General features: G+C 42.9%; 1 protein-coding gene across 12 annotated transcripts in view; it reads left to right on the forward strand.

The window, feature by feature from the left end:
- Positions 1 to 23,560, forward strand: part of SLC43A3 (solute carrier family 43 member 3) — a 48,402-nt gene that overhangs the window by 8,684 nt on the left and 16,158 nt on the right. For 5 of the 12 annotated variants that reach the window (XM_081877458.1, XM_081877464.1, XM_081877465.1 and 2 more), the window contains 2 exons: positions 19,929 to 20,153; positions 21,525 to 21,654. In XM_081877458.1, coding sequence (XP_081733584.1) covers positions 19,970 to 20,153; positions 21,525 to 21,654 — 314 coding nt within the window. In that variant the 5' untranslated portion in view covers positions 19,929 to 19,969. Of the gene's footprint in view, positions 1 to 8,639; positions 8,980 to 9,012; positions 9,031 to 12,777; positions 12,929 to 14,355; positions 14,561 to 14,980; positions 15,126 to 19,928; positions 20,154 to 21,524; positions 21,655 to 23,560 lie in introns of those variants that run through there. The other 7 variants (XM_081877460.1, XM_081877455.1, XM_081877461.1 and 4 more) reach the window with 7 other exon arrangements.

Raw genomic sequence — 23,560 nt, forward strand, 5'->3', positions numbered from 1 at the left:
TTCTGAAAAAAGGAGGAAAAGTAACTGAAAATTGAAACTAACTTTCTTCCTTGAGCTGTGTTTTAAAAGACGTTATTTTGGAGCAACACGAGTACAGATAGCAATTATTTGTACAGATAGTAACTATTTCCCCCTAGAGGAAGTTTCTGAAACTGTTATAAGAGTTGAATCTGGGGTATTTTCCACTGTGTGACTGTGTGACTGTGGGACTGACCTTGGAAATCTTAAGTGTTATGGCAGATGGGAAAGAAAAAGTAGATTTGCCACTCCAAGACAAAACAACAAGGTCTGGGAAGTCCTGGCAGTGAAGAGCGTCAGCATCTGGCTCTTCTGCTTCATCGGCGGCTGTTCCAACATAATCTAAACCAAGAGGAATGTCATCGGAGGAAGCTTTGGCGCTTGCATTAAGTAAGATAAATGCCTCACTGGAACAACTTAATAAGAAAGTCGAGGACGCAACTACTACAATTAAGCTAAACACAGAAAGCTTAAATAATTTGGGACAAAAGGTGAATACGAATACAGAAACCATTGAGAAATTGATACAGGAATCTACCACGATACGACAGACCGCAGAGGAAGCTAGGGGAAAAGTTGCTGCCATGGAAGTTAAGGTAACACAACTTGAAACAGAGAGAGTCCCAGACCTGCAGAGACAACTTGAAGACCACAAGTTGAAATTTTCTATGATTGCGCTTAAGGGAAAACAGACCAATTTGAGGATCAGAGCTGTACCTGAAGTGGAGAAGGACAGTCTGATAGATTTTCTCATGCAGGAATTCGTAGACTTTTGGGATTTGGGTTTGGAACAGGACGAATTTAAAATCGTGACTGCCTTTAGACTTGGAAGAGGAGGGAAAGAGAAGAATAGAATAAGAGACTGTTTGATTACCCTCCGAACCAAAGGAGATAAAATTTTGGGTTGGCACTACAAGAATCCTTTGGAAGTAATACAGTCAAGAGTGGAGATTTTTAAAGATATCCCGAAATACCTTTTGGATCTTAGGTCCAATTACAGTGATTTGGTTGCCCTGCTGAGAAAGAACAAAATCAACTTTAGGTGGGAATTTCCCCAAGGCCTATCCTTTAGTTTCAAAGGAAGGAAAATAAAAATAAAATCAGTAGAAGATAAAGTTAAATTTTTGAATAACTACGAAGAAGATCTGCAGAAGGAGCTTGGAAAAGAGTCAAGAGCATCGGACAGAAGATCACCTGATAGAGGACCAGAACAAAAAGCATTGGACAGAAGACCACCAAAAAAAGGATACTGGACATAGCAAAATTAAGCTTCGGACTGGACAATTCAGAGATGCCAACAGAAGAAGAAGAAGAAGAAGAAGAGTTTGGATTTGATATCCCGCCTTTCACTCCCCTTCAGGAGTCTCAAAGCGGCTAACATTCTCCTTTCCCTTCCTCCCCCACAACAAACACTCTGTGAGGTGAGTGGGGCTGAGAGACTTCAAAGAAGTGTGACTGGCCCAAGGTCACCCAGCAGCTGCATGTGGAGGAGCGGAGACGCGAACCCAGATTACGAGACTACCGCTCTTAACCACTACAGGAAAATCAGAGTAATCACATCATGGCATTGCAAATATTAAGCTGGAATATTAATGGACTGAATTCCCCTGAAAAAAAGGCGCAGAGTCTTTCATTTATTGAAAAAGGAACAATTGGACTTGATTTGTCTACAAGAAACACATGTGACAAGGCTACATAGGAAAATACTGAGTAATAAAAGATTGGGCCATGAAGGAAGATTTGTTGCAATTGAAATCCAATCACAAGGAGAGAAATTTTTGATAGTAGGCATCTATGCACCAAATGAGGGAAAATCAATTTTTTTTAAGAAGTTACATGAGACTCTGTTGGATTACATGGACTACAATATGATTCTGATGGGGGACATGAATGGAGTGGTATCTACAAATATGGATAAGGCACAGAGACAGGTAGTTACTAAGGATAGTAGACTACCAAAAACTTTCTTTGATATGACTGACAATATGGATTTAGTTGACACTTGGAGAATGAAGAACCCTCTGGGAAGAGAGGGAACGTTCTTCTCTGAAGCCAAAATGACATGGACAAGAATTGACCAAATTTGGGCAACTAGAGGGCTGGCTCCGAAGATCAGAAAAGTGGAAATTTGTTCTAAAACTTGCTCCGACCATAATGCTGTGAAGATGGAAATGAAACTAACACCAATTGGTTCCTTTAGATGGAGAATGAACGACACCTTGTTTAGGAATGAAGAAGTGACAATACGAGGAACATAATTAATATCTTAGAGAAATTGCAAGTGAATATTAATACCAAAGCAGTTCTGATATTTGTAGACGCGGAGAAAGCCTTCGACAATATTTTTTGGAGTTTCATGAGGAAAAACTTACAAGGGATGGGGGTTGGTCAAGGGTTTGGAAATGGTATAGGTGCAATTTACTCAGAACAAAAGGCTAAATTAATTGTGAATAATGTAGTGACGGAAGAATTTAAGATAGAGAAAGGAACACAACAAGGTTGCCCAATCTCTCCATTGCTTTTTATATCAGTTCTAGAGGTTCTTTTAAACATGATTAGAAGGGACCAATTGGTTAAAGGTATACAAGTTGGAGCTAAACAGTACAAATTGAAAGCATTTGCTGATGATTTGGTATTGACATTACAGGAGCCAGAGTCTAGTACTAAAAGAGTACTGGAACTAATTCAAGAATTTGGTCAGGTAGCGGGTTTTAAGCTGAACAAAATGAAAACTAAAGTGTTAGAGAAAAACCTAACTGTGATTGAGAGAGAGAGAGGTTTCAGAAGGAGACAGGATTAACACTGGTTAAGAAAGTGAAATACCTAGGGGTTAATATGACTGCCAAGAATGTGAACTTATTTAAGGATAACTATGAAAAATGTTGGATGGAAGTGAAAAAGGACTTAGAAATATGGTCCAATCTGAAGCTATCATTGCTAGGCCAAATTGCTGCTATAAAAATGAATGTATTGCCTAGGATGCTGTTTTTTTTCAAACATTGCAAATTTTGGATAAAATGGATTGTTTCAAGAAGTGGCAGAGAGATATCTCTAGATTTGTCTGGCAGGGCAAGAAACCACGAATAAAATTTAAGATACTAACTGATGTTAAAGAAAGAGGTGGATTTGCCCTGCCAGACCTTATACTTTATTATGAATCAGCCGCTTTTTGCTGGCTGAGAGAATGGTTGCTTCTTGAAAACACTGACGTGTTGGATCTAGAAGGTTTTAACAACCTATTTGGCTGGCATGCATATTTGTGGTATGATAAGGGCAAAGCACATAAAGCGTTTAAAAATCATATTGTCAGAAAAGCACTGTTTAATGTCTGGATAAGATATAAGGACTTGCTTGAAAATAAAACCTCAAGGTGGTTGTCACCAATGGAAGCGAAGGCTCAGAAAAAGCTCAATATGGAAGCCAAATGGCCGAAATATTGGGAAATTCTGGAACAAGAGGGAGACAGATTAAAACTACAGAGTTTTGAAAAACTAAAAAATAGAGTGCGGGATTGGCTCCATTATTATCAAATAATGGAGGCATATAATCTGTACAAAAAAATTGGCTTCCAGGTGGAAAAATCAAAATTGGAAATAGAGCTGTTAGATCCTAAAAGTAAGAACTTGTCAAGAATGTATAACTTGCTGTTGAAATGGAACACTCAGGATGAAATGGTAAAATCAGCTATGATTAAATGGGCACAAGATGTTGGACATAATATTATGATGGCTGACTGGGAACAGTTATGGACCACAGGTATGAAATTTACAGCATGTAATGCCTTAAGAGAGAATATAATGAAAATGATTTACAGGTGGTACATGACACCAGTCAAGCTCGCAAAAATTTACCATTTGCCCGATAATAAATGTTGGAAATGTAAAGAGACCGAAGGCACATTCTTTCACCTTTGGTGGACATGCCCAAGGATTAAGACTTTCTGGGAAATGATTTATAATGAAATGAAAAAGGTATTTAAATATACTTTTTTGAAGAAACCAGAGGCCTTTCTCCTGGGCATGGTCGGCCACTTGGTGCCAAAGAAGGATAGAACTTTCTTTATGTATGCTACAACAGCAGCAAGAATACTTATTGCAAAGTATTGGAAGACACAAGATCTACCCACCCGGGAAGAATGGCAGATGAAGGTGATGGAGTACATGGAACTGGCTGAGATGACTGGCAGAATCCAAGACCAGGGAGAAGAGTCGGTGGAAGAAGATTGGAAGAAATTTAAAGATTATTTACAGAAACACTGTAAAATTATTGAATGTTAGAAAGATGTTGGAATGAAGTTACATGGCTTTAGCAGAAATGTTATAAAGAATTAAGTATAATAGATTGTAATTGGATTAAAGGAAAAAATAATGTTAGAATTTGTTAAGTTAAATGATAGGACAGAAGTTTGAGGAAGATGGAAAGGATTTGCTGAAACAATTAATCGAAGTGGAATACAAAAAAAGGGAGGTGTGAGAAGGTCGCTGAAACAAGTAAAAGAAAGTTAATAATATTGAAAGTATAGGTTGTGTTTCTTTTTTCTTTTTTTAAATTACTTTTGTATTATTTTTGTTATGTATATGTGGTATTTTTGTTTTTATATTGTATTGCATGGTTTTGTTATGTTTGATTCTTTTTCTTTTTTCTTTCTGTAACTTTCAAAACTTTAATAAATATTTTTTAAAAAAAAATGATTCTGTGATATGACATACGTAATTGCATTGGACCTCTCCAAGAGACCATTTTCTTAAGAATTCCTTTTCTGTGCACATTACCTGTTGATAATCCACACATATTGTTTAGCTATCTGTTAACCTGAAAATATATGCACCACAACTGAGATGTTACTCACTCTACATTTTAAACACAGAGTATACACACTATATAAGAGTTTAGTTAGGGTTGTCATATGTCCAGATTTTCCTTGACATACCCGGAATACTGAAGTTGAAAACAGTGTCTGGGCAGAAATCGGTGGAATGTCCTGGAAAATCCATATGGCAACCCATGGCGGCAGTGTCGTTTTTGCTGATATTTCTTAAAAATAGTTAAAAAACACAAAAAACACACAACTTTTGTGGTTGGATTTTCACCTTTTGAAATGTGGCAACCCTGGTTTAGTCAACTGGACAGTACAGGAAGGGTGTGCAGTGGAATAAAGAGCTCTCCTCTGAAAAATCAGTAAAAGAAACAGTACATTTCTAAAATACTGGGGCTCCATTATGCTTGGAAGTTACGTTTTCCATCTGGAGACACTGCCCTCTAAACACGGAAATGTGGTGGTTAGGGTTGCCAACTTCTTTTTGAACCTGGGCTCCTCTGGACAGATTTCTAAAGGGCATATGTACTGCTGCCCAAAAGGGCCTGTTTCTTGTAGCTGCCAGCTCTGCCTCTGAGAATTGTGGCCAGGTTTCACCCACCCATGAGGCCAGATGAGGTGACAGTATCCCTGGGGACAGCAGATCCTGATGTCAATCTTCCTTGCTCCCTTGTTCCTCATGTATATCTTCACTCACTTCATCTTCCCTGGCAGGGAGGGAGGAGACACAGGTTAGCCTCAGGCTGGCTCTGGTTGTGGCAGGCCAGGAAAGGGGTTTGGGAGACAAATCAATCACACAAGGCAGTTTATGTAGGAAAAAGTGCTACCAGAGGTATCCTTGTCCAGGACATTGAGGACTGTAAAAGAACTAGCACCTTGGATTGTGCCTGGAAACTAACCTGTGGTCCAGACCAGTGCAGTTTTTCTAGCACTGCACAAACTCTGCAGTCCATTCCTGACCACTGGACCAGCTGTTGTTTCCCATTTTCAAGGGCAGAACCAAACAGTCTGGCTGTAAGGTTGACCATGGATTTCATACACCCAGCTGTTAAAGACTTGCACAGTTACTTGTGATCCACAGAGTTAAATGTAGCATACAACCTATTTTTTGTGACTACTAGGTGTTTGACAAGTTCTCTGTATTGTATTTCTGCCCCCCACCGTGAGTTTCATACTCCTCCCCAGTACTTAGATAACACTAATTTATCAGCTAACATATAAGGTCACCTATGAAGGAAGTACACCTTTTTTGTCCTTCTCAGTGGGTTCTGGCAGGATTTACACTACCAAATTATATAAAGACAATATACTTGAGGGAAAGGTATTTAATAATAAAAAAACTAATTTACTTCAAAACTTCAAATAATATCTGCATATGGTCAGTGCTATTTTTCTAGAAAAAGAGGTGCCAGAACTCACCATGATCACATCCCTTGTTCTCTTAGAATGGCAATGGTGCCCACCTGAGAGGTGTCAGGACTGAGTTCCAGCTGAAAAAAGCCCTGCATATGGTATAAGTGCATAGAATAAAGACCAAAAACACAAAATTGTCATCATTGTAATTAACAAACACATTTTAAAAACTTTTTAAAAAGCCATAATTGAGCATTTTCCCTCTGTAAGGAGTCTTGCTCAAAATGATTTTATGTAATTATGAAATCTACATAAATGTGTATGTAAAGAAATTGTATCACGTCTTTTAGGACACGCTGCTCTTCTGAGGTGATAAACACTTGAAAATAACAGCGACTGCAGTTTAATCATTAATATTAACTGAAAACTATCAACAGCTAAAAACCTTCAGGCATAGCCCATTAATTAATCAAGTGCAGACTGGAATAAAAACATCTTCAGAGATTTCTTTTAAAACATAAATAATGAAGCAATAGTACGTGTTTTCATGGAGAGGAAGTTCCAAAGGTGTGGGGCCAAAAGGTCTTATATCTGTTACCCAGCAATCTAACAGCTCCTAGTGACAGGCTGGAGATCAGGGTAGTCCTTGGATAACCTGATCCCAAACTGTTTAGGGTTTTAAAAGCCAAAGCCAGCACATCAAATTGACTTGGAATCAGTGCAGAATAGGCAGGGCTGGTCCACCCATGAGGCAAGGTGAGGCAACTGCCTCAGGCAGCAGGATCCCACAGGGGCAGCAGATCTGGCTTTCAATACATAGTCTGCTGCTGCCGCCGCCATCTCAGTGACAGCAAAAACTGTGCTGCACTCCTTGGAGGCTGAATTTGTCACCTCCTCAACAGCTCCTCCTATGCTGGCTCTAGAGTGGCCTCTTGGCGAATAGAAGGGGCTGCTGGTCTCCTTCCCCCATTGTTCCCAATGTAAATCTCTCTCCCCCCCCTTCCTGGATGTAGAGCTTCACTCACCCCTTCTTTCCTAGCAGAGTCCCCCCACCATTTTGTGGTTTGCCTCGGGTACCTCAATGTCCTGGCCTGGTTCTCAGAATAGGTTGAATATGATCTGAATGCCTAGATTAATTTGATGCATAGCAATAGAAAAGATTGAGTGCAATGTTAAAATTGACTGAAAAATGTACTTGCACTATAGCAGTAGACATTATTCCATCCATGCCACCACATTTTTAAGCTTCACCTTGATCAATGAGGTCTTCTGATGGGGCAGAGGAGGCCAACCCCAGTTCAGCTGACCTTCACCACAAACTGAGACTATAGTGTGGCAGACAGACCCTGACCTGCAGAACTCCTTGCCAGTAGAGGTTCAGCAGGAGTCATCTCTGCTCGCTTTTAGACATCTTCTGAAAAACAGGCTTTTTGAACCTGAGGGTTTTTTTTTTGTTTTTTTTTTTTGCCAATCAGCTGGTTTGCCTGGTGTTTTTCTTGTTTTTATTATAGTATTGTATTTTTAGTTTGTATGCTGCCTTGCAATATTTTATATGAAAGTGTGCTTATACATATTTAAACAAAATAAATAAAAGGTGTATTCTTTTGTCAGTGTATTTAAACACTGTGCAAGGAGGCACTGTGTTCAGTGGACGAAATGACTCAGGCCAGTCCTTACCTCTCACATTAACCTACCTCAGAGGATTAAATTAGAGTGAGGGATGGGGAAGATCTTGTATGCTGCTTTGAATTCTCTGGAGGAAAAGTGGGATATTATTTAATAAATAATATGCCTGCTCTATTTTCTCGGGTCAAACAGGTCTTGTCAGGTTTTGAAGCGCTATACTAACCATTAAATAAGCATTGTGTTTGTCTAGAGATGCTAATAGGATGTGGGGGGGCGGGCGGGTAGGACTGTGTATCCCATGCATAGACAGTTTATTATGCCACAGGGGGAGTGTGTGTCCCAATGACACCTTAATCTCAGATATATGTGTTGTCTGTCCCTAAACTGTGGTAAATTCAACCACCCTGGACCAAAGTGTGCAGGCATCACTCTGCCATGCCAGCTGCACAGTTGTAAAAAATCCTGACGTGACGGAAAGGTTAACAGAAAAATTACTGAGGGAATCATAATGATTTTAGAAAGTGTGACCTACAAATGTTGGCATAGTCGGTGTCAATAATGACACACAATCAGTGCAGTGGGAAAGGGAAATCCAGGCATATGGAAAGAGTGATAGTTCTGGGCCAAAGTTAATCTTTAGTGCTGGAAAGCAACTCCTTTGGCATAATTAAGTGGACTTTTCACAAGCCCTTGCAATAATGTACCTCCATTAAGGGTCCATTAAGGAAGTTAAATAAACAAGTGTAAGGTGCAAAGTCTCGTTAGGAATTAAAAGGTCTTTCTAACTGTAAGCGGTAGCAGAAGGTGCTTGTCCCTGCTTCTTGCAGCTTGGAGTGGGAGCAGCGCTAATGGCTTGGAAGACACACACATGCCCACCCCATGAGATTTGCTTAATGGCACACATGCGGGAGTTCAGCTAAGACGGGGGGGGGGGTTAAACTTTTTTCAAAGAGGGCCAGATTTGATGAAGTGAACATGTGTGAGGGCCGACCAAAGTAGTTGAGCTTTTTAAAGGATTTTACCCCAGGAAATAAACTGCCACAGGGACTGGGGCTGGATTAAACCAACCGGTGGGCCAGATTAAGCCCCCAAACGGACTTTGGACATGCCTGAGCTAAAACATCCAGATGGTGCAACGTGCAGCGCAATGGAAGACACAAAGCAACGTAGGTACATCTCCAGCTTTGAAGAGAGGCTAGTGGTCTTCTGAGGTGCATGTAAGTTTTCCCCAGGTTTAGGTCAATTGGCATGTTACAACTGTAATTCTTACTGTGTACTAGGAGAGTGATGTGGTTTTGTACAGAAAAGTTCCAAGTGCAACCAAAGTGGGCTGTCTTCTGTCCCTCATTTCCATGACAAAACTGTTAAGTCTAAACATACTGTTGCTTGGTAAACTGATGCACGTGTACCATTCTTTGTAGGGCTCATAAGGCAGAAGGGATTGCACCACCTGTGTAGTAATCAGGAAATGCAAATATCCTGGAATTGTTGGTGTGGAGATATGGGTGGAGAAGTAGAGTGGGCATCTTGCTGCATATTTATTTAGTGGAAGATATATGCATTAAGTTCTAAGTTGCAGATATGAAGCAGCCTAACCCCTTGACTTTTTGTTATCTAGTTTGTGATGCTTGCAGTCTGGGTTATGTTGCGAGCCCACACGCTAAACCCTGTCCCTGGAGCCTACCTGCCAGGAATGAGACATGACAACAATGTGTGGGCTTAAATGAGGCCACAACTTTATCGAATTTCAGGTGTAGGAACCTTGGCTTAGGCCTTGGAAGGTATTCCTCTCATAGGCTGAGGATGTGCAGGGCAGTCAGGTGTTGTGGGAGGGGACTGTAAAGCGTGAACTTACACAGTGTGCCCTCCCACTTCGCCGAAGCTGGGAGTTTGACTGTATGCTGCTGCTCTAGTGCCAGTGACTCCTGCAAGCAACCCTTTCATGGATCCTGCTGACGCCGCCGCATGGGGGTGCATGCAGATGCTACCCGCATCTCAAAGATAGACTATAGAATACCGACCAAGGCCCAAAACCACCAAAGTTGTGACAAATTGCTACGGGGAAGGCAAAACCTGCCAATGCAGGGAAATTCCTTCCCGGTTCTGAACACAGCAACCATCTTACAACTATAGCAGCGCCCGTTGACCTAGGAAGCAAGAGGTTAGCCTGCAAAAGAAGACCATGCTATATTTTATGGGGGGGGGGGGTGAACCTGGAAAGAAAACAAAGTGAGCCTGGGCCTAAGAGCATTGGCCTTTTTCCGACCCTCACCCCCCCACCCCCAGCCTGCAGCCCATTGACCCGCTGAGATGGGGACGGGGAGATGGCAACCCTGTAGCCAAGGTGGATGGCACCCTGGTCCCGGGAACCGCTGCATGGTGTCGCAAACCCTGTCCCCCTCTTGGAGGGGGCGAGCAGTAATTGTGTTCTGTGAGGGCAAAAGAGAATATCTAGAGAATTTTCATGACTGAGTTGCAACAAAGTGGCCTTGATGGTAGCTGTCACTCCTTTTAAGTAGGTCTGTGTGACAACGAAGAGCAGATCATGGAAAATAAATGGTGAGCTGGATGCACACTCACAGGCACAAAAGATTATTAACTGGCCCTTCACTATATAGCGTAGACGTGGTGAACCTTTGGTCTGCCAGGAGTTGCTGAAGTACAACTCCCATTATCCCTGTCCATTGGCCATGCTTGGGAGTTGTAGCTTAGCAATGTCTAGCAGGCCAAAGGTTACTCACACTTGCCTTAAAGAGTGAAGGGTTGCATTGTTCCCCTCCTCCACACTGTTGAATGGTTTCTTTAAATGTAAAGGTTCATCATTGTTCCACCCGATGTGTATGTTTTTAAGGGGCCAGAGAAAGGGCCAGAGCTAAATAACGAGACCCAGCTTTACAGCTGTGAAACACAGCAGGTGCTGCTGAGTTGTACTGATTAAGGTGTGTCAGCATTTGGGTGTAATATATAAGGAGCAGCACCTAGCTCTCCCATTACCCTGGGGGATGGGTTGGTAGTTGGGTCTGGTTTGTTGTTGATGTATTTAGTGTAAATGGAGTTTTTGTTTTTGCTATTAAAACCTTGTTTAAGTTATTTTTGAGTCCCTTTTTAATGCATGGTCTCCCCAGCAAGCTCTCTGCGCTACCATACTGCAAATACCCAACACACACATCCACACTATGTAGTCTCCGTTACGATAGTTCATAGCAAAGCACTAAAGATTGTGTACACAAATTCAGTGTTTTTTAATTCATTACCTTGGTAGATTAACTTAAAACTTTATTTGGTCAACATTATGTCTCCTTTGGAAACTCCTCTGTAAGAGGGTTAGGATGCCCATCACACACCATGTTAATACAGTCCTACTTCTTGAAGTCCCAGTGCTGTGAACAGTCAAGATAGTATGTAGTTTCTGTGGAAAAGGCAGAGTTTGCAGATCTTCATCTCTGAGATACCTGGAATCCAAAATAGCTTGGATCCAAGGCAGTCTAGGGTGTAGTTGCCTAGCTCCGAAGCTCTGGAACAGTGTTAGAATCTTGGGAAGTCTCCTAAGGTGTTCTTAAAATATATATTTTGTAACCTTGTCCTACTTCTTTATTAACTGAAAACACCAAACACAAAAGAGGCAGGAAGTAGGGGAGGGATTCTGTGACTTGCAGTTCTAGCTGCCAGTCAGGGTATGAATTTTACCAGGTCTCTCCTTTCGCTTCCAATTGCACTGCCTTTGGGGAGGAACTCATCCACCTAAATCCTAACCAATTTTGTTGCTTTGTGACTTTAGGGCAAATTGAGCAGTAAAGAATCTAGGACTTTGTAAAGCCACAAAGACTTGCTTTGTTCATTCCTTCTGTTTTGATTTTACATTATATTTGAAAATCAATTAAAAATGCAAAAAATATACTGATTTTATTCAAAATTCCCTAACCTCTGTATCTATCCTTCTGCAAATGTTTCAGGGAATGTACCTTAAAGGCATATTATGTGACATGTTTCTACAAAGTACCCACAAAACCTTAGGGCAGGGCATCAAACCTTTTAAAATTATTTCAAACTTGTCATCTAATGGAGGTGAATTCATGTAGTACTGACTAGCAGATGTACAAGGGCACAGCTATAATTCTTTTGTCTATGGAAAAATATATGTAGCTGTGCCCTTGTGTATCTGCTATGTGGAGAGCTGAGCCCTCCAACCCATTTGAGCTTGACATCTCATTTTAATTTAAACAATCCCAAGAGAAATAGCAGGAAGCTAAAGGGGCGCATCCAGCAGTAATTCATTGGTGACCTCTAAGGCAAATGCTATTAAGATCATAGCCTTGTAAATGAAACTGGAGGAATTTCTGCAAGAGGTTCTCTTCTGCCTGTGGGATCTTTTGTGGGCCACAGTCAGGCCAAGGCATTTTGCTACCTGAGGCAGAGTGGCAAAACAGCACCCCTCTCCCAAGTCAAGGTGCCTAGTATTCAAGGTTGGTTGAGTTATTTTGGCATCTGCAGCAGAAAATCCTGCAAGTACAGTGGTACCTCAGGTTAAGAACTTAATTCGTTTCAGAGGTACGTTCTTAACCTGAAACTGTTCTCAACCTGAGGTACCACTTTAGCTAATGGGGCCTCCCGCTGTCGCCGCTGCATGATTTCTGTTTTATCCTGAAGCAAAGTTCTTAACCGGAGGAACTATTTCTGGGTTAGCAGAGTCTGTAACCTGAAGCATCTGTAACCCGAGGTACCACTGTACTTCTCCCTGCCCCACTCCCTGGCACTAAAAAAATTACCATAATAAATTAAGTAACTAATTTGTTGCCCATTTATGATTCTCTGTCAAGTGCTGGGGCTGGCCCAGCCCATCATTACATAACTAGGTTGCTAGCCTAGTCAAGTGGCTGAGATAAGGAGCAGAGGGATTGCAGACTTCTGGGTCTGGGTAGATAGGAACGGAGAATTTGTCTACTCCACATATTGTAGACCTAAGGGAAGGGTGTGGAGAAGCAGCAAAGTCAGGGGAAAGTTTTGGCAGTTGTTAGATTTGTGGGGCGTTAGCTCTGTTGAGCATAAGGCATTCTGAACCTGCTCAGAGCACCTCTGCATACATGCCAACTGTCCCTCATTCTGTTCTAGCCCCTGGTAAGTGCCTATTTTTGTTTTGCTGGGGAAATGCCTTATTTGAACTTTGTTAGGGGGAGTTCCTAGATATGCCATCTTTTTGAGTTTCAGCTGCCTACTCCACGTCTGCAGAAATGGGGGAGGAGGGGGGATGCATCTTGCCTCTAGCATACATCCATGTAAATTAGGGTGGTGAATCCTTTTTTAAAAAATCCGTTGAGGGTCCACATTCAGTGGGGGGAGGCTCTGCAAACCAATGGTGGGTGGGTTAGTAATCAAATCTGTGTGAAGCTGGAGCTGCCCCTTTTCTTTCTTTCTGCCACTCCTTTCTCTTTCCCTCCTTTCCCCTCATTTTCCTCCTCCTTGCCACCTGCATGGTGTTTATGCCAAGAGCCACAAGTTGCCCTCCGCTGATGTCAAAGCATGCATGTGTGCACCAAGGTCTTGTGCTATTTTACATACACACACTGCAGCTGCTTAAGGTACATTTTTGAACTGTTGATACCATATTGCAGGACATTTTTAACCAAACAATCCAACACCCTGCTGATTTTTGAATCAGAGAGGCTCTTGTAGAGTTGGTTGTATGTTGCTTTGGGTTGCCCTGGCCAAGATAAAGCAACTAAGAAATATAATAATAAACATAAACATAAACAAAAGCAGTAGATCTGGAGTAGAGCTTTTCAGCAATGTGTAATTTCATCTGTAAAATGTTGCCCCTAGCAACTCTAGAGTTCTACAGTTGTGCCATATAATTGCCAACCATTGAAGAATCAAGCTCCTGTTCAAATTAAGCCCAGAGTTCAGGGTTTTTCAATTTTCTGAGAAAAAGGTCAGCATTTTGGGGAACAAGATATTGAGCCATAAGCTTTAAGGAAGGTGTTACATTTGTAAGCTAGAGGTTTTGGCACCCCTTTCACACAGTTTGAGCACCAAATGCTGGGTCACACTTAAGAAGACCTGCACTACAGGAAGGTCTTCTGGGGTCATTTTATGTGGTGAAATATTCTTCTTTTGCAGAGATAAATTCCAGCATAGATCAAAATGTGCATTTCACCACTTGTGAAGTGCACCACATGTATTTAATTTATTTCATGGGTGAGGAAGTTGCCGTGTACCTCAGCTTCCCATGAAGTGTCCTGGTATCTCACAGGAAAAAGCCAATGCTGTGTGAAATATCTGGGTAGAAACTGAGTAAGGGACAGATCTGGGGCAGCAGCTTATGCATGGATGTGACAGTACTGGTGAATATGTGTCAGTGTACCCATCACAAGTGCCATTGTTTGTCTGACTAAGAGGTAACGTTGACTTCTTCCACCAGAGGATCTCCTCTTTCAACATTTGTTTCCTTCCTCTAGGGAAGGAGGGAGGAGACATAAGGGAGGAGAGAGACTCTGGGCATTCTCTTAAGTTGCATGTGGTCCCAGTCCAGTGTCTGCTTCCTGTTGTTCATTATTCTGCTGACTGGACCTGCCTTCATTGGCAAAGCTCTCACTCTCTGGAGGCAGCTGTGTGTCTTTCGGGTCTTGTCTGAGAGTGGCTTGTGGAAAACCATGTCACATCTGAGACATGAGGCGCATATGCAGGTCAGCAGCATCTCTTGCCCCTCTTCACTCTCTGGCAGGTGTCCAGCCCATGAGAGCTTAGCCAAGGGTAAGATTTTTGTGGGGAAAATATGAGCAAGTTTTGAAAATAGCTGAATGATTCTAAGGGGAACCAGATGCTGTGAGGCATGAAGGAACAGAGATACGTATTTGGGAGTTTGAGAATGACTCGGGAAAGTGAGGGAAGGTGATCAAAGAGTAAAAAGAGTCCTTGCTGGATAGACTTGAGTGGGTAATAAATATAACTGAGGGATGCAGAGAGGTATCGAGGTGTGTGGTGGCATGGTAGTGGAAGAAATGTGATTAAGCAAGAATCTGGAGGAAGCAATTTAGCAAGAGTGGGAGAAAGGCATTGCTTCCCACCCCCATCCTCGAAGAGTCTGTAGTGTGTCCATTCTTTAAAAAGCCAACCTTGGACCCAATGGAATGCAACAGCCATTGGCCAGTTGCTAACACTGCATTTTTTTAGATGGTGGCGAGGGCAGTGGTGGAGCCGCTGCAGCTACTTCTGGAGGAGACAAATGATCTAGATTCATTTCAGTCTGGTTTCACATCTGAGTTTGGGACTGAACCAGCCTTTGTTGCCTTGATGGATGACCTTTATCAAGAAAAAGGTAGGGGACTGCAACCCCACTTCTTTTGCTGCATCTCTCAGCAAGTGATTCTCCTGGCCTGGTTCTGCAGGCTGGTTATTGGGGGCACTGTTCTACAGTGGTTCTGTTCTTACTTGCAGGGTCATGTCCAGAAAGTAGCACGATGGGGAGACTGCTTCTCAGCCCCATGGCAGTATACAGTCCTGGAGGGCACTCTGTTCTCCCCAATGCTGTCCAACATCTATATGAAGCCATTGGGAATGGTGGTTTTGGGGCAAGGTCTCATCAGTATTGTGGGGATACCAAGCTCTGTTTCTCCTTTACATCTGACTCAGGAGAGGCTGTGAAGAGTGGTGGACTTGAATGAGGCCAATAAGATGAGCCTGAACCCTGGGAAGACAGAGGCCTTGTGGGAGAACAGTTCTCACATCCAGGCAAAAGGCTAGCTTCCTGTCATGGGTGGGGTTGCACCCCCTCTAAACAAACAGGTCCATACTTTGGAGGTACTTTTTGAGTCAGTATTGTCACTTGAGGTTCAGGTTGCCTCTGTGGCTGGGAGAGCCTTTTATCAACTTTGCCTGGTACGTCAGTTATGGTCATGCCTGGATAGGGATAACCTGATTTCTCTGGTTTATGCACTGGTGGCCTCAATACTTGATTATTGTAACATGCTGTATGTGGGGCTGCCTTAGTGTCTGGTCTGGAAGCTTCAGCTGGGGCAGAATGCTGCAGTCAACAGTAGTTTGGTGGCTGGAACAGACTACTGCCAACACATGGCGCTGGTGTTAAAAAGACCCACCCTGGCTTTCTGTCTGCAACTGGGTCAAATTAAACAGGGTTCTTGTACTAGTGTACAAATAGCGGAATAACTTAGGTCCAAGGTACCTTAATGCCCACCTTACCCTGCATACCCAAGTTGGTCACTAAGGTCATTGTGTGTGGGGAGCACTATTAGTGGTTCCCTATGGGTCAGAAGCAGGACATGCCAATGAAGAGCCATGCCTTCAGTGTTGTGGGCCCAACTCTATGGCACTCCCTCCCACATCTGGGGCACTGCCCCTGCTGTTTGGACTCCTGGTCAAAAATCTTTAATTTTTGTTTATTGGAGGTTTAATTATGTTTTTAATGTTGTACATTGTATATTTTATTATAGCCACTTTGAGACCCATGTGGTGAAAAGTGGCACATAGTTTTAACAAAAAATAAATGAATAAATAAATATTGCCCTACTTTGGCTTTTCGAGTCCAACTGCTGAGTGGTGTGAGAAGAAAAGAAGGCAAATAAAGGGCAAGCATGTGTAAGATGTTTTGATTTGGGTTGATGAACTGATAAGTGAAAGGAAGTGATGCTTACTAGCTCTCTACTAGTCTGTTTACTATATGTTTCCAGTAGAATAATTCATCCTTGGGTTTTTATTTAGCTTTTGACAATATCCTCCTGACTTGAGACACCCTATAGTGAGATCAGTATCCCAAAGGGAGTCTGTTGCTCTGGTACTCCTCCCTCACATCCTACTCAGCATGGTCCCAATGTTTATAGTAGAAGAAGCCTGAGTCTCTATTTGAGCAGAGAGTACCTGGATCAAACTAGGTCTAGCCCTGTGGAGCTGGGTCCCAGTTCTCTTCTAAGTGATTGAGATGTGATGTAGTTTATTTACCAGCCATTAAAGCTCAGCTTGGGTAGTTAATTTAGGTGGAACATGTTGATAGGGCTTGGATTGAACGGGCCCCAGAAATGTGGAACATTATTTTTAACATTTACCACCACCCACAGCTGAGAGGGAACAGGCTTTTATTAAAAGAATGTGTGATTAATGATTCACAGACAAAGCTGCAGCTATGAAGGTTATACAATGCAACATGCCCCACATCCACACACACACACACTTACTTTCTCTCAACATATGCAACCCACCACAATAACCAAAGACCAAACCTATCTCTCTGCTTATTATACAGCACTGAAGAAATACCATGGTGATGAGCTTGCCAGCAAAAGATAGGAGGATGGTAGAAATATAGATAAGTGAGGGGATAACTGGTGGCATAGGCACATGTCAAGCAGGAGGATAGGTGATTGACAGAAAGTTGGGTGTCTTAAGTTAAACAGATGGCAGGATGTGAATCTGTGAATGTTGGAGGGAGTTTGAGAGGGTGCATTCCTGTTTAGCAATGATCATATGTGCAATCAATTATCACGTGTAACTGCACAAGCTCATCTTTCATGCCTTCTTACCCTTGTCACACTTTTCCATCTCTCTGTAATCTCTCCTGCTGCCAGTAGTCTAAATGTAAACTGTAAGCTTCTCAGGGCAGGGGTCTCTCTCTGTTAAGTGAAGAATACCCTGATGGCACTATAAAAATGCATTATTATTATTTTGTTAACAATGACTTGTCTTTGCTTGCTTGAACTGTACAGGGTGCGGATTCAAAACTCAAAAGCGTATTCCATTTCAGATACCATTAGAAAAGTGTGGCTGTGTTGTCCAATGTTGAATTCATTGTTTTGTATTAAGGACTTCTTTGTGTAGGAGAAAGTGTGACGCTTGGATGTACATCGTTGCAGACAGTGATTGTATACATGTTTATTTTGCTTCATGTATAAGTACTGTGAAGCTGTGTGTGGACAGGCAGTGAAATGTGTTTGTGCAATAGCCACATGTGATGTCAACACATGCTTTTTCCGACATGCAGGTTCTTACAGTGTAAGGGTAATGCACGAAGTGGCTTTTAGGGTGTGTGCCTGCTGCTGTTCTATCATGAAATTTAGCAAGGATATAATGCAACGTTTATTTATAATTGGAACCATGGTGTGGAGGGAGACTTGAAGCTTACCCCCCACACTGTGATCCTGATCTGATCAGAGCAGTGCCAGATTTAGGGTGCTGCAGGTGGTTTTCTCTACATGGGGTGCCAAGCCAGGGTGTGTGTGCAAACATTATGGGTACAGTCACCAAAAGAAATTATTGTGAAAATAAGGCATATTTGGGCGGGGTGGGGTGGGATCTTGTCCTTGCCCAGGGTGCCATATTACCAATGTCTGCCCTTGATCAGAGGCCCTTGGTGCTAACTTCTTCCCACTGTAAATATGCAAGGAGGAAGATTGTGATTACGGTGAGGCAAAGGATCAAACCCCTACCCCCTTGATACCTTGGTGCCAATTTCACTCAGCCCCCATGTGCTGGCCATTTTTCTTTTTTTAAAAAAAATCTTCCATGGCAGCGCCTATCTTGTTTGACTCTGAAAAACAACGGGGTTGCCTAAGGCAAAGAAGTACCGTATTTTTCGCTCTATAAGACACACCAGACCACAAGACGCACCTAGTTTTTGGAGGAGGAAAACAAGAAGAAAAATATTCTGAATCTCAGAAGCCAGAACAGCAAGAGGGATCGCTGCACAGCGAAAGCAGCAATCCCTCTTGCTGTTCTGGCTTCTGGGATAGCTGCGCAGCCTGCATTCTCTCCATAAGACGCACACACATTTCCCCTTACTTTTTAGGAGGGAAAAAGTGAGTCTTATAGAGCAAAAAATACGGTACTTTCTTGGCCAGGGAGAGATTTGATCAAGGACTTCCCACCTCACCCTGTTAATCACTCACCAGCTTTTCTTTCTGTAGAAAAGTGTGTGAGAGACACATTTTGGTGGAATCTGTAGTAAAGGGGGGGGGGGAAGCAGATCCCACCCCTCCCAGATACAGCTTTCTTGACCTTTTCTATGAAAGCCAAACTATCATTTTTTTTTTTGTTTAAATGAAATGTAACATTTATTAAAACACTGTTGTTAACTAGTATACTTCAAGCCAATGTAGCAGCAGCAGCAGCAGCTCAGTCTTGTTGCAAAAGCACAGAGTGCTTTCCCTACCATCACAGAGACCTGGAGAAATCCTGCAGCAAAGTCATTGCCGCAAGAGGGCTTGTATGGCATGGTGTGGTGTAGGGTTGCTTGAGTGTTTGATGTGGGAAGTAGGGTATAAACCCTACCCCCTTGAAGGTCACTGGGTAGGCAATTGTCGGAGTGAATTGTCCCACTGCAAGGTAAAGGAGAACAAAGTTACATAAAGGAGAACCCTATAATGTCATGGAGTACGCTCCAGAGATTTTACCCACCTCCATTGCAATATATTTACACTGAAGAGAGGCAATGAGTTCAAAGGAACTGGGTGCACTCAACAACATGCAGCAGTCCTAGGTCACCAGATTCTTCCAATATTAGTGCATGAAATCCTGTAAGTTTAGCTATCTTTCTCCTCTGACTTGCTAGGCGAGTTTGGTCTCGTTTCTGTGCTCCTGAGGTGCAGCTAGGGCTTTCTCACAACAGATCAATAGAGAAGGGCAGTGCCAAGTTGTTCTGCATCTGCCCATAAGCTAGTTGTCCTTGGAAGCTTCATAACTGAACTCCCCAACTGTTTTTTGTAAGCAGCCTGAGCTTTAAATTCTCTTTATTATTGCAAGCACTCTATTTAAAAATAGGGTGCTTTGCCAAAACCCAAGTATCACTGTAGCTATTCACAAACCTATTCTGTGTCCATTTTACACATTCTTATATTGTCTCTTTCTCTTCTTACGATTGTTTCCTTGTGTCGTAGATGTAGAGAGCTTGCTTGGTCCTTGCTCATGGTCTTATGATATTACCACTAATCTGCTTCCTCATTTCCCCCTTTGCCTCTCTACTAGGTCCAGCATCTTCAGCCAGCCTCCCCTTATAAACTCATGCATGCTGTCACACATTTCACTGCAGAAGCAGCTGCTTGCTACTGAGCAACTTGGATACTCCCTGCTTAGTTTTCCACATATTTCACTGACTACATTTTCTCTTTGGTTGCAGGATCAGAAAAGGAATTTCCTCAGGATCAACAGGGAAGTGCCATGGAGCTTCGGGGCTCAAGCACGGCCAAACGTCTGGCCACACTACTCTCAGGTCTAGTGGAATGCATGTGCTTTGCGGGTGTCATTTTTGGATGGGCATCCCTGGTGTACGTCCTCAAGGATATGCACTACTTTGAGGATCTGTGTATGTCTGCAGCTGCCAATCAAACAAGCAATGTCACAGGTAAGATCAGATGGTGGGGGTCTGCTTCTGAAGGGAAGTTCTGAGTTTATACACATACTGGGCTAGTTGGGAGTCACAAACAGCTGTATGGGCAGGACTGCACAACTTGTAATCCCACCAAGCCAAATGCAGACTGTTGTTCATGTATTGTGAGCTGCCAGATGCTTGATAACCCTGCTTTTGCAGGCAGCAGAAACCAAGGAGTTTTACCAAGCCTGCGGCAGATAACCATGCATAGCTGGTGGGCTACATTCAGCTTGGTGGGTCACATGCTGAGCAGGTCTGACATAGGGAGTTAGTTGGGAACTGCACAGAGAGTGGGTGTGAGAGTGTATGAATTATGGCAGAGGTGAGGTGCTCCAGAAGTTGTTGGACTCCTCACTCCCATCAGTCCCAGACACCATGGCCAATGGAGAGGGATGATGGGAGCTGGAGTCCACAAAAGGTCACAGGTTCCCTGCCCCTGAACTCATGAATGTGTTGAGACATTCATGCTGGTTCAGAAGTACCATTGGAGACTGCCTAGTGTGGTCCATACATCATCCCAAGTGATGCCCCTGTGAGTACAACACTCATTTTGTAGGTTTTCTCACTGTGATGTGAGCACCTCATTGCAGGGATACAAACTTTCCTACTGTGCTCCTCTCATGCAGGCTTTGTGGCTTGGAATGGCAGGTTTGGTTCATCTGAAAAAAGGAATGCAGTCTAACATACTGAGTGGCAGCTGGAGCCCATTCTGCCTTAACAGATGTGCTCCTTAGCAAGCACTCCACACCGCAGGCTGGTGCATTTGCTTGAAAATAATTCTTGCGTTACATTTTGTGAATGGGTAGACTGCAAAAAGTTCAAGGAACAGAACAGGGAACATTTTGGGATGTGGAGAGAAAGTTGCTGTTTCCATGTCCTGAACTGAAAGCTGGAAGGGGAGCATTGATGTAGGTTCAGTCTAATGCAACACCAAATACTCCCCAGGACATGCCAGGCTTTCAGTGTCAGGGCTCAACCATAGTAATAAAGTGAGTATTTTTAAATACCCACAGAGTGCCCTTTCAAAACATTTAAGTAACCATTGCCAGCACTTAAGGAATCTGAGGTTAAGGGCTGTCAAATGAGAAGGTGTGAAACTATCATCAGGAGGGTTTGATCCTGGCACCTCTCCTTTTGGAAACTGGGTACTGGCTATGAACAGTATGGTGCTAGGGGTTTGCTTTGCATGTGGGACAGGGTGTGTTAGGCTGGGAGACATACAGTAGATAAAAATATAAAGAAGGTTGAGTCTGAGCTCTGCACACAGTAAATATGTGCTTGGGGATTTATACATAGGACTGAATTGCATTAGGGACCATATCTGAATTCTCTGTCCCTTTGCAGACTGCAGTGCTCAGGATGAGCAGTTTTCCCTCATCTTCACCATTGGCTCCTTCATGAACAACTTCATGACCTTCCCGACAGGCTACATCTTTGACCGCTTTGGTACCACAGCAGCACGTCTGCTTGCCATGTAAGTGTTGGGGCACAACCTGTTCTCGTTTTCCCTGCTTGGAGCTCTCTGCCTTTTCTGTGGAACTGAAGCAGGATTGCTAGCTCCTGCCATTAAAGAGCTCCCCTGCCTTTAATAGTCATGTAGTGGGGAGAAACTGGGCAGCAGTGAACTCTTCCACCACCACAGAAGATGTGAGAAGTGGAACCTGCTGAATTCCACCCTGCAATGCAACACTTAAAATCCTTTATAGATTAAGAGTGAGTAATCCTAGACTGAAGTAAGTTCACTCTCTGAAACTTGATTCAGGGACTGAAGTGTTCTGGAGGGTGGGTCCTAGGGTGACTACTCACATTGCATCACCAAAAGAGGAGCAAAGTAGACACAAATCTGCACAAAAATTCCCCAACATTTATTTATCATTTAAAATGTGATGCCTACCTGTAGTCTGAAGTGGTTCAGGCCACTCTTACTGTCTGTTCTTCCAGTCCCTTTTTTAGGTGGGATGGGTGGAGTCCCAAACACTTGGCATATGCTGGGCAGAAAGGAACTGTGATGGTCAGAAATTCACTTCTATGCACATTTCTATCCCTCCCTCCTGCCTGATTCTTTCCTTATCTTCCACCCATGTTCTTGTGCATGCTGTCAGACAGCTAGAATGATAAAATGCCTGTTATCTTTAACAGCCCAGACTGCCTCCATATGAGTACTGCAAAGTTTCTCTTGACTTAGTACTAATCTTCACATAACTCTAATAAACAGCTTGCTGCTCCTGTCAAGCGGGAGGTTATACCCAAGGGAGGAAGGTCAGAAACTTTTGCTAGTTTTTGGATGAGGACTACTGCAGACTACTGCATACAAAACATCAGCTTCCCTCTTACGTAATAAATGAACAGGATATGAAACCGAGTACACATGCATGCACATTTTTAGTTTGCATTGACGTGTTCAGTTTCTGAAAGACAGTTCCTTCGTCTCCTCAAATTAAAAAAAGTTTGACTGAAGCAGTGAAGGGGAGAGCAGGCTGACTGGGGATAGATAGGGACTCACAGGATGAGCAGGAGTATTAGAAAAGTAACTAGCAGCTGTCCATGGCTTGGAGGGCCTATTCATAAGACTCCTTGAGACTGTGGCAGCTGCAGTTTTTCCTCTGGCAGCTCTGACTTCTATTTGGGCTGTGTACAGAACCAGCTGAATAGCAAGTGTGCAGGCTTGTGCTGGACACAGATTGGCTAGGCTGTGGGCAACAGGTATAACGAGCTCCTGGACTTTTTTTAAAGGTGGAAATTGGATACTTTTACATTTTTTTACCTAGCTGCATTTGAATTAGTAGCAGTTTTCACACTGAAACCATTGAGCCTTCTAATGCTCAGGGCTTCAAAACCAATCTTATTTCTCCACCTTGGGGGTGGGGAATAGAAGCGATGTGCTTCTGGAGTCAATATTACCTGAAATAAAATCTGAAATGCCCGTATTCTTCACATGTGTAGGGAACCTGGTGCATCCATGAAATGCACACAGTTCACCCTTCACAAACATGGGCCTGAACCGATGTTTCAGGGAAGATGACAGGTTGTTCTAAATTCCCTATCTGTTGATAGTGACAGAAGAACAGAGGGACAATGACACTTCCCCCTCTCTTTCACCATAAAATAACTGGGTGTGGTGTAGTTATCAATGGAAATGACTGGCAGGTGATTTAGGGCAGACAAAATAAAATGATTCTTCACACGGCAAATAATTCATATGAAACTCACTGCAAAACATGCTGATTATATACAGCACTTCTGCCCAAGTACATTTTAGCTGTGAATCGAACCAATCAAACCCTTGGTGATCATGCCAAATTGTGGGGAGGACAGTTTCTGGGATGGGAGGTTAGTGAGCCTACAGCAGTGAGGTGTCAATATTCAATCTAGCCCTGTTG

This window comes from Podarcis erhardii (genome assembly GCF_964252035.2).
Source record: "Podarcis erhardii genome assembly, chromosome: 1".
In the NCBI taxonomy this organism is placed as follows: Eukaryota; Metazoa; Chordata; class Lepidosauria; order Squamata; family Lacertidae; genus Podarcis; species Podarcis erhardii.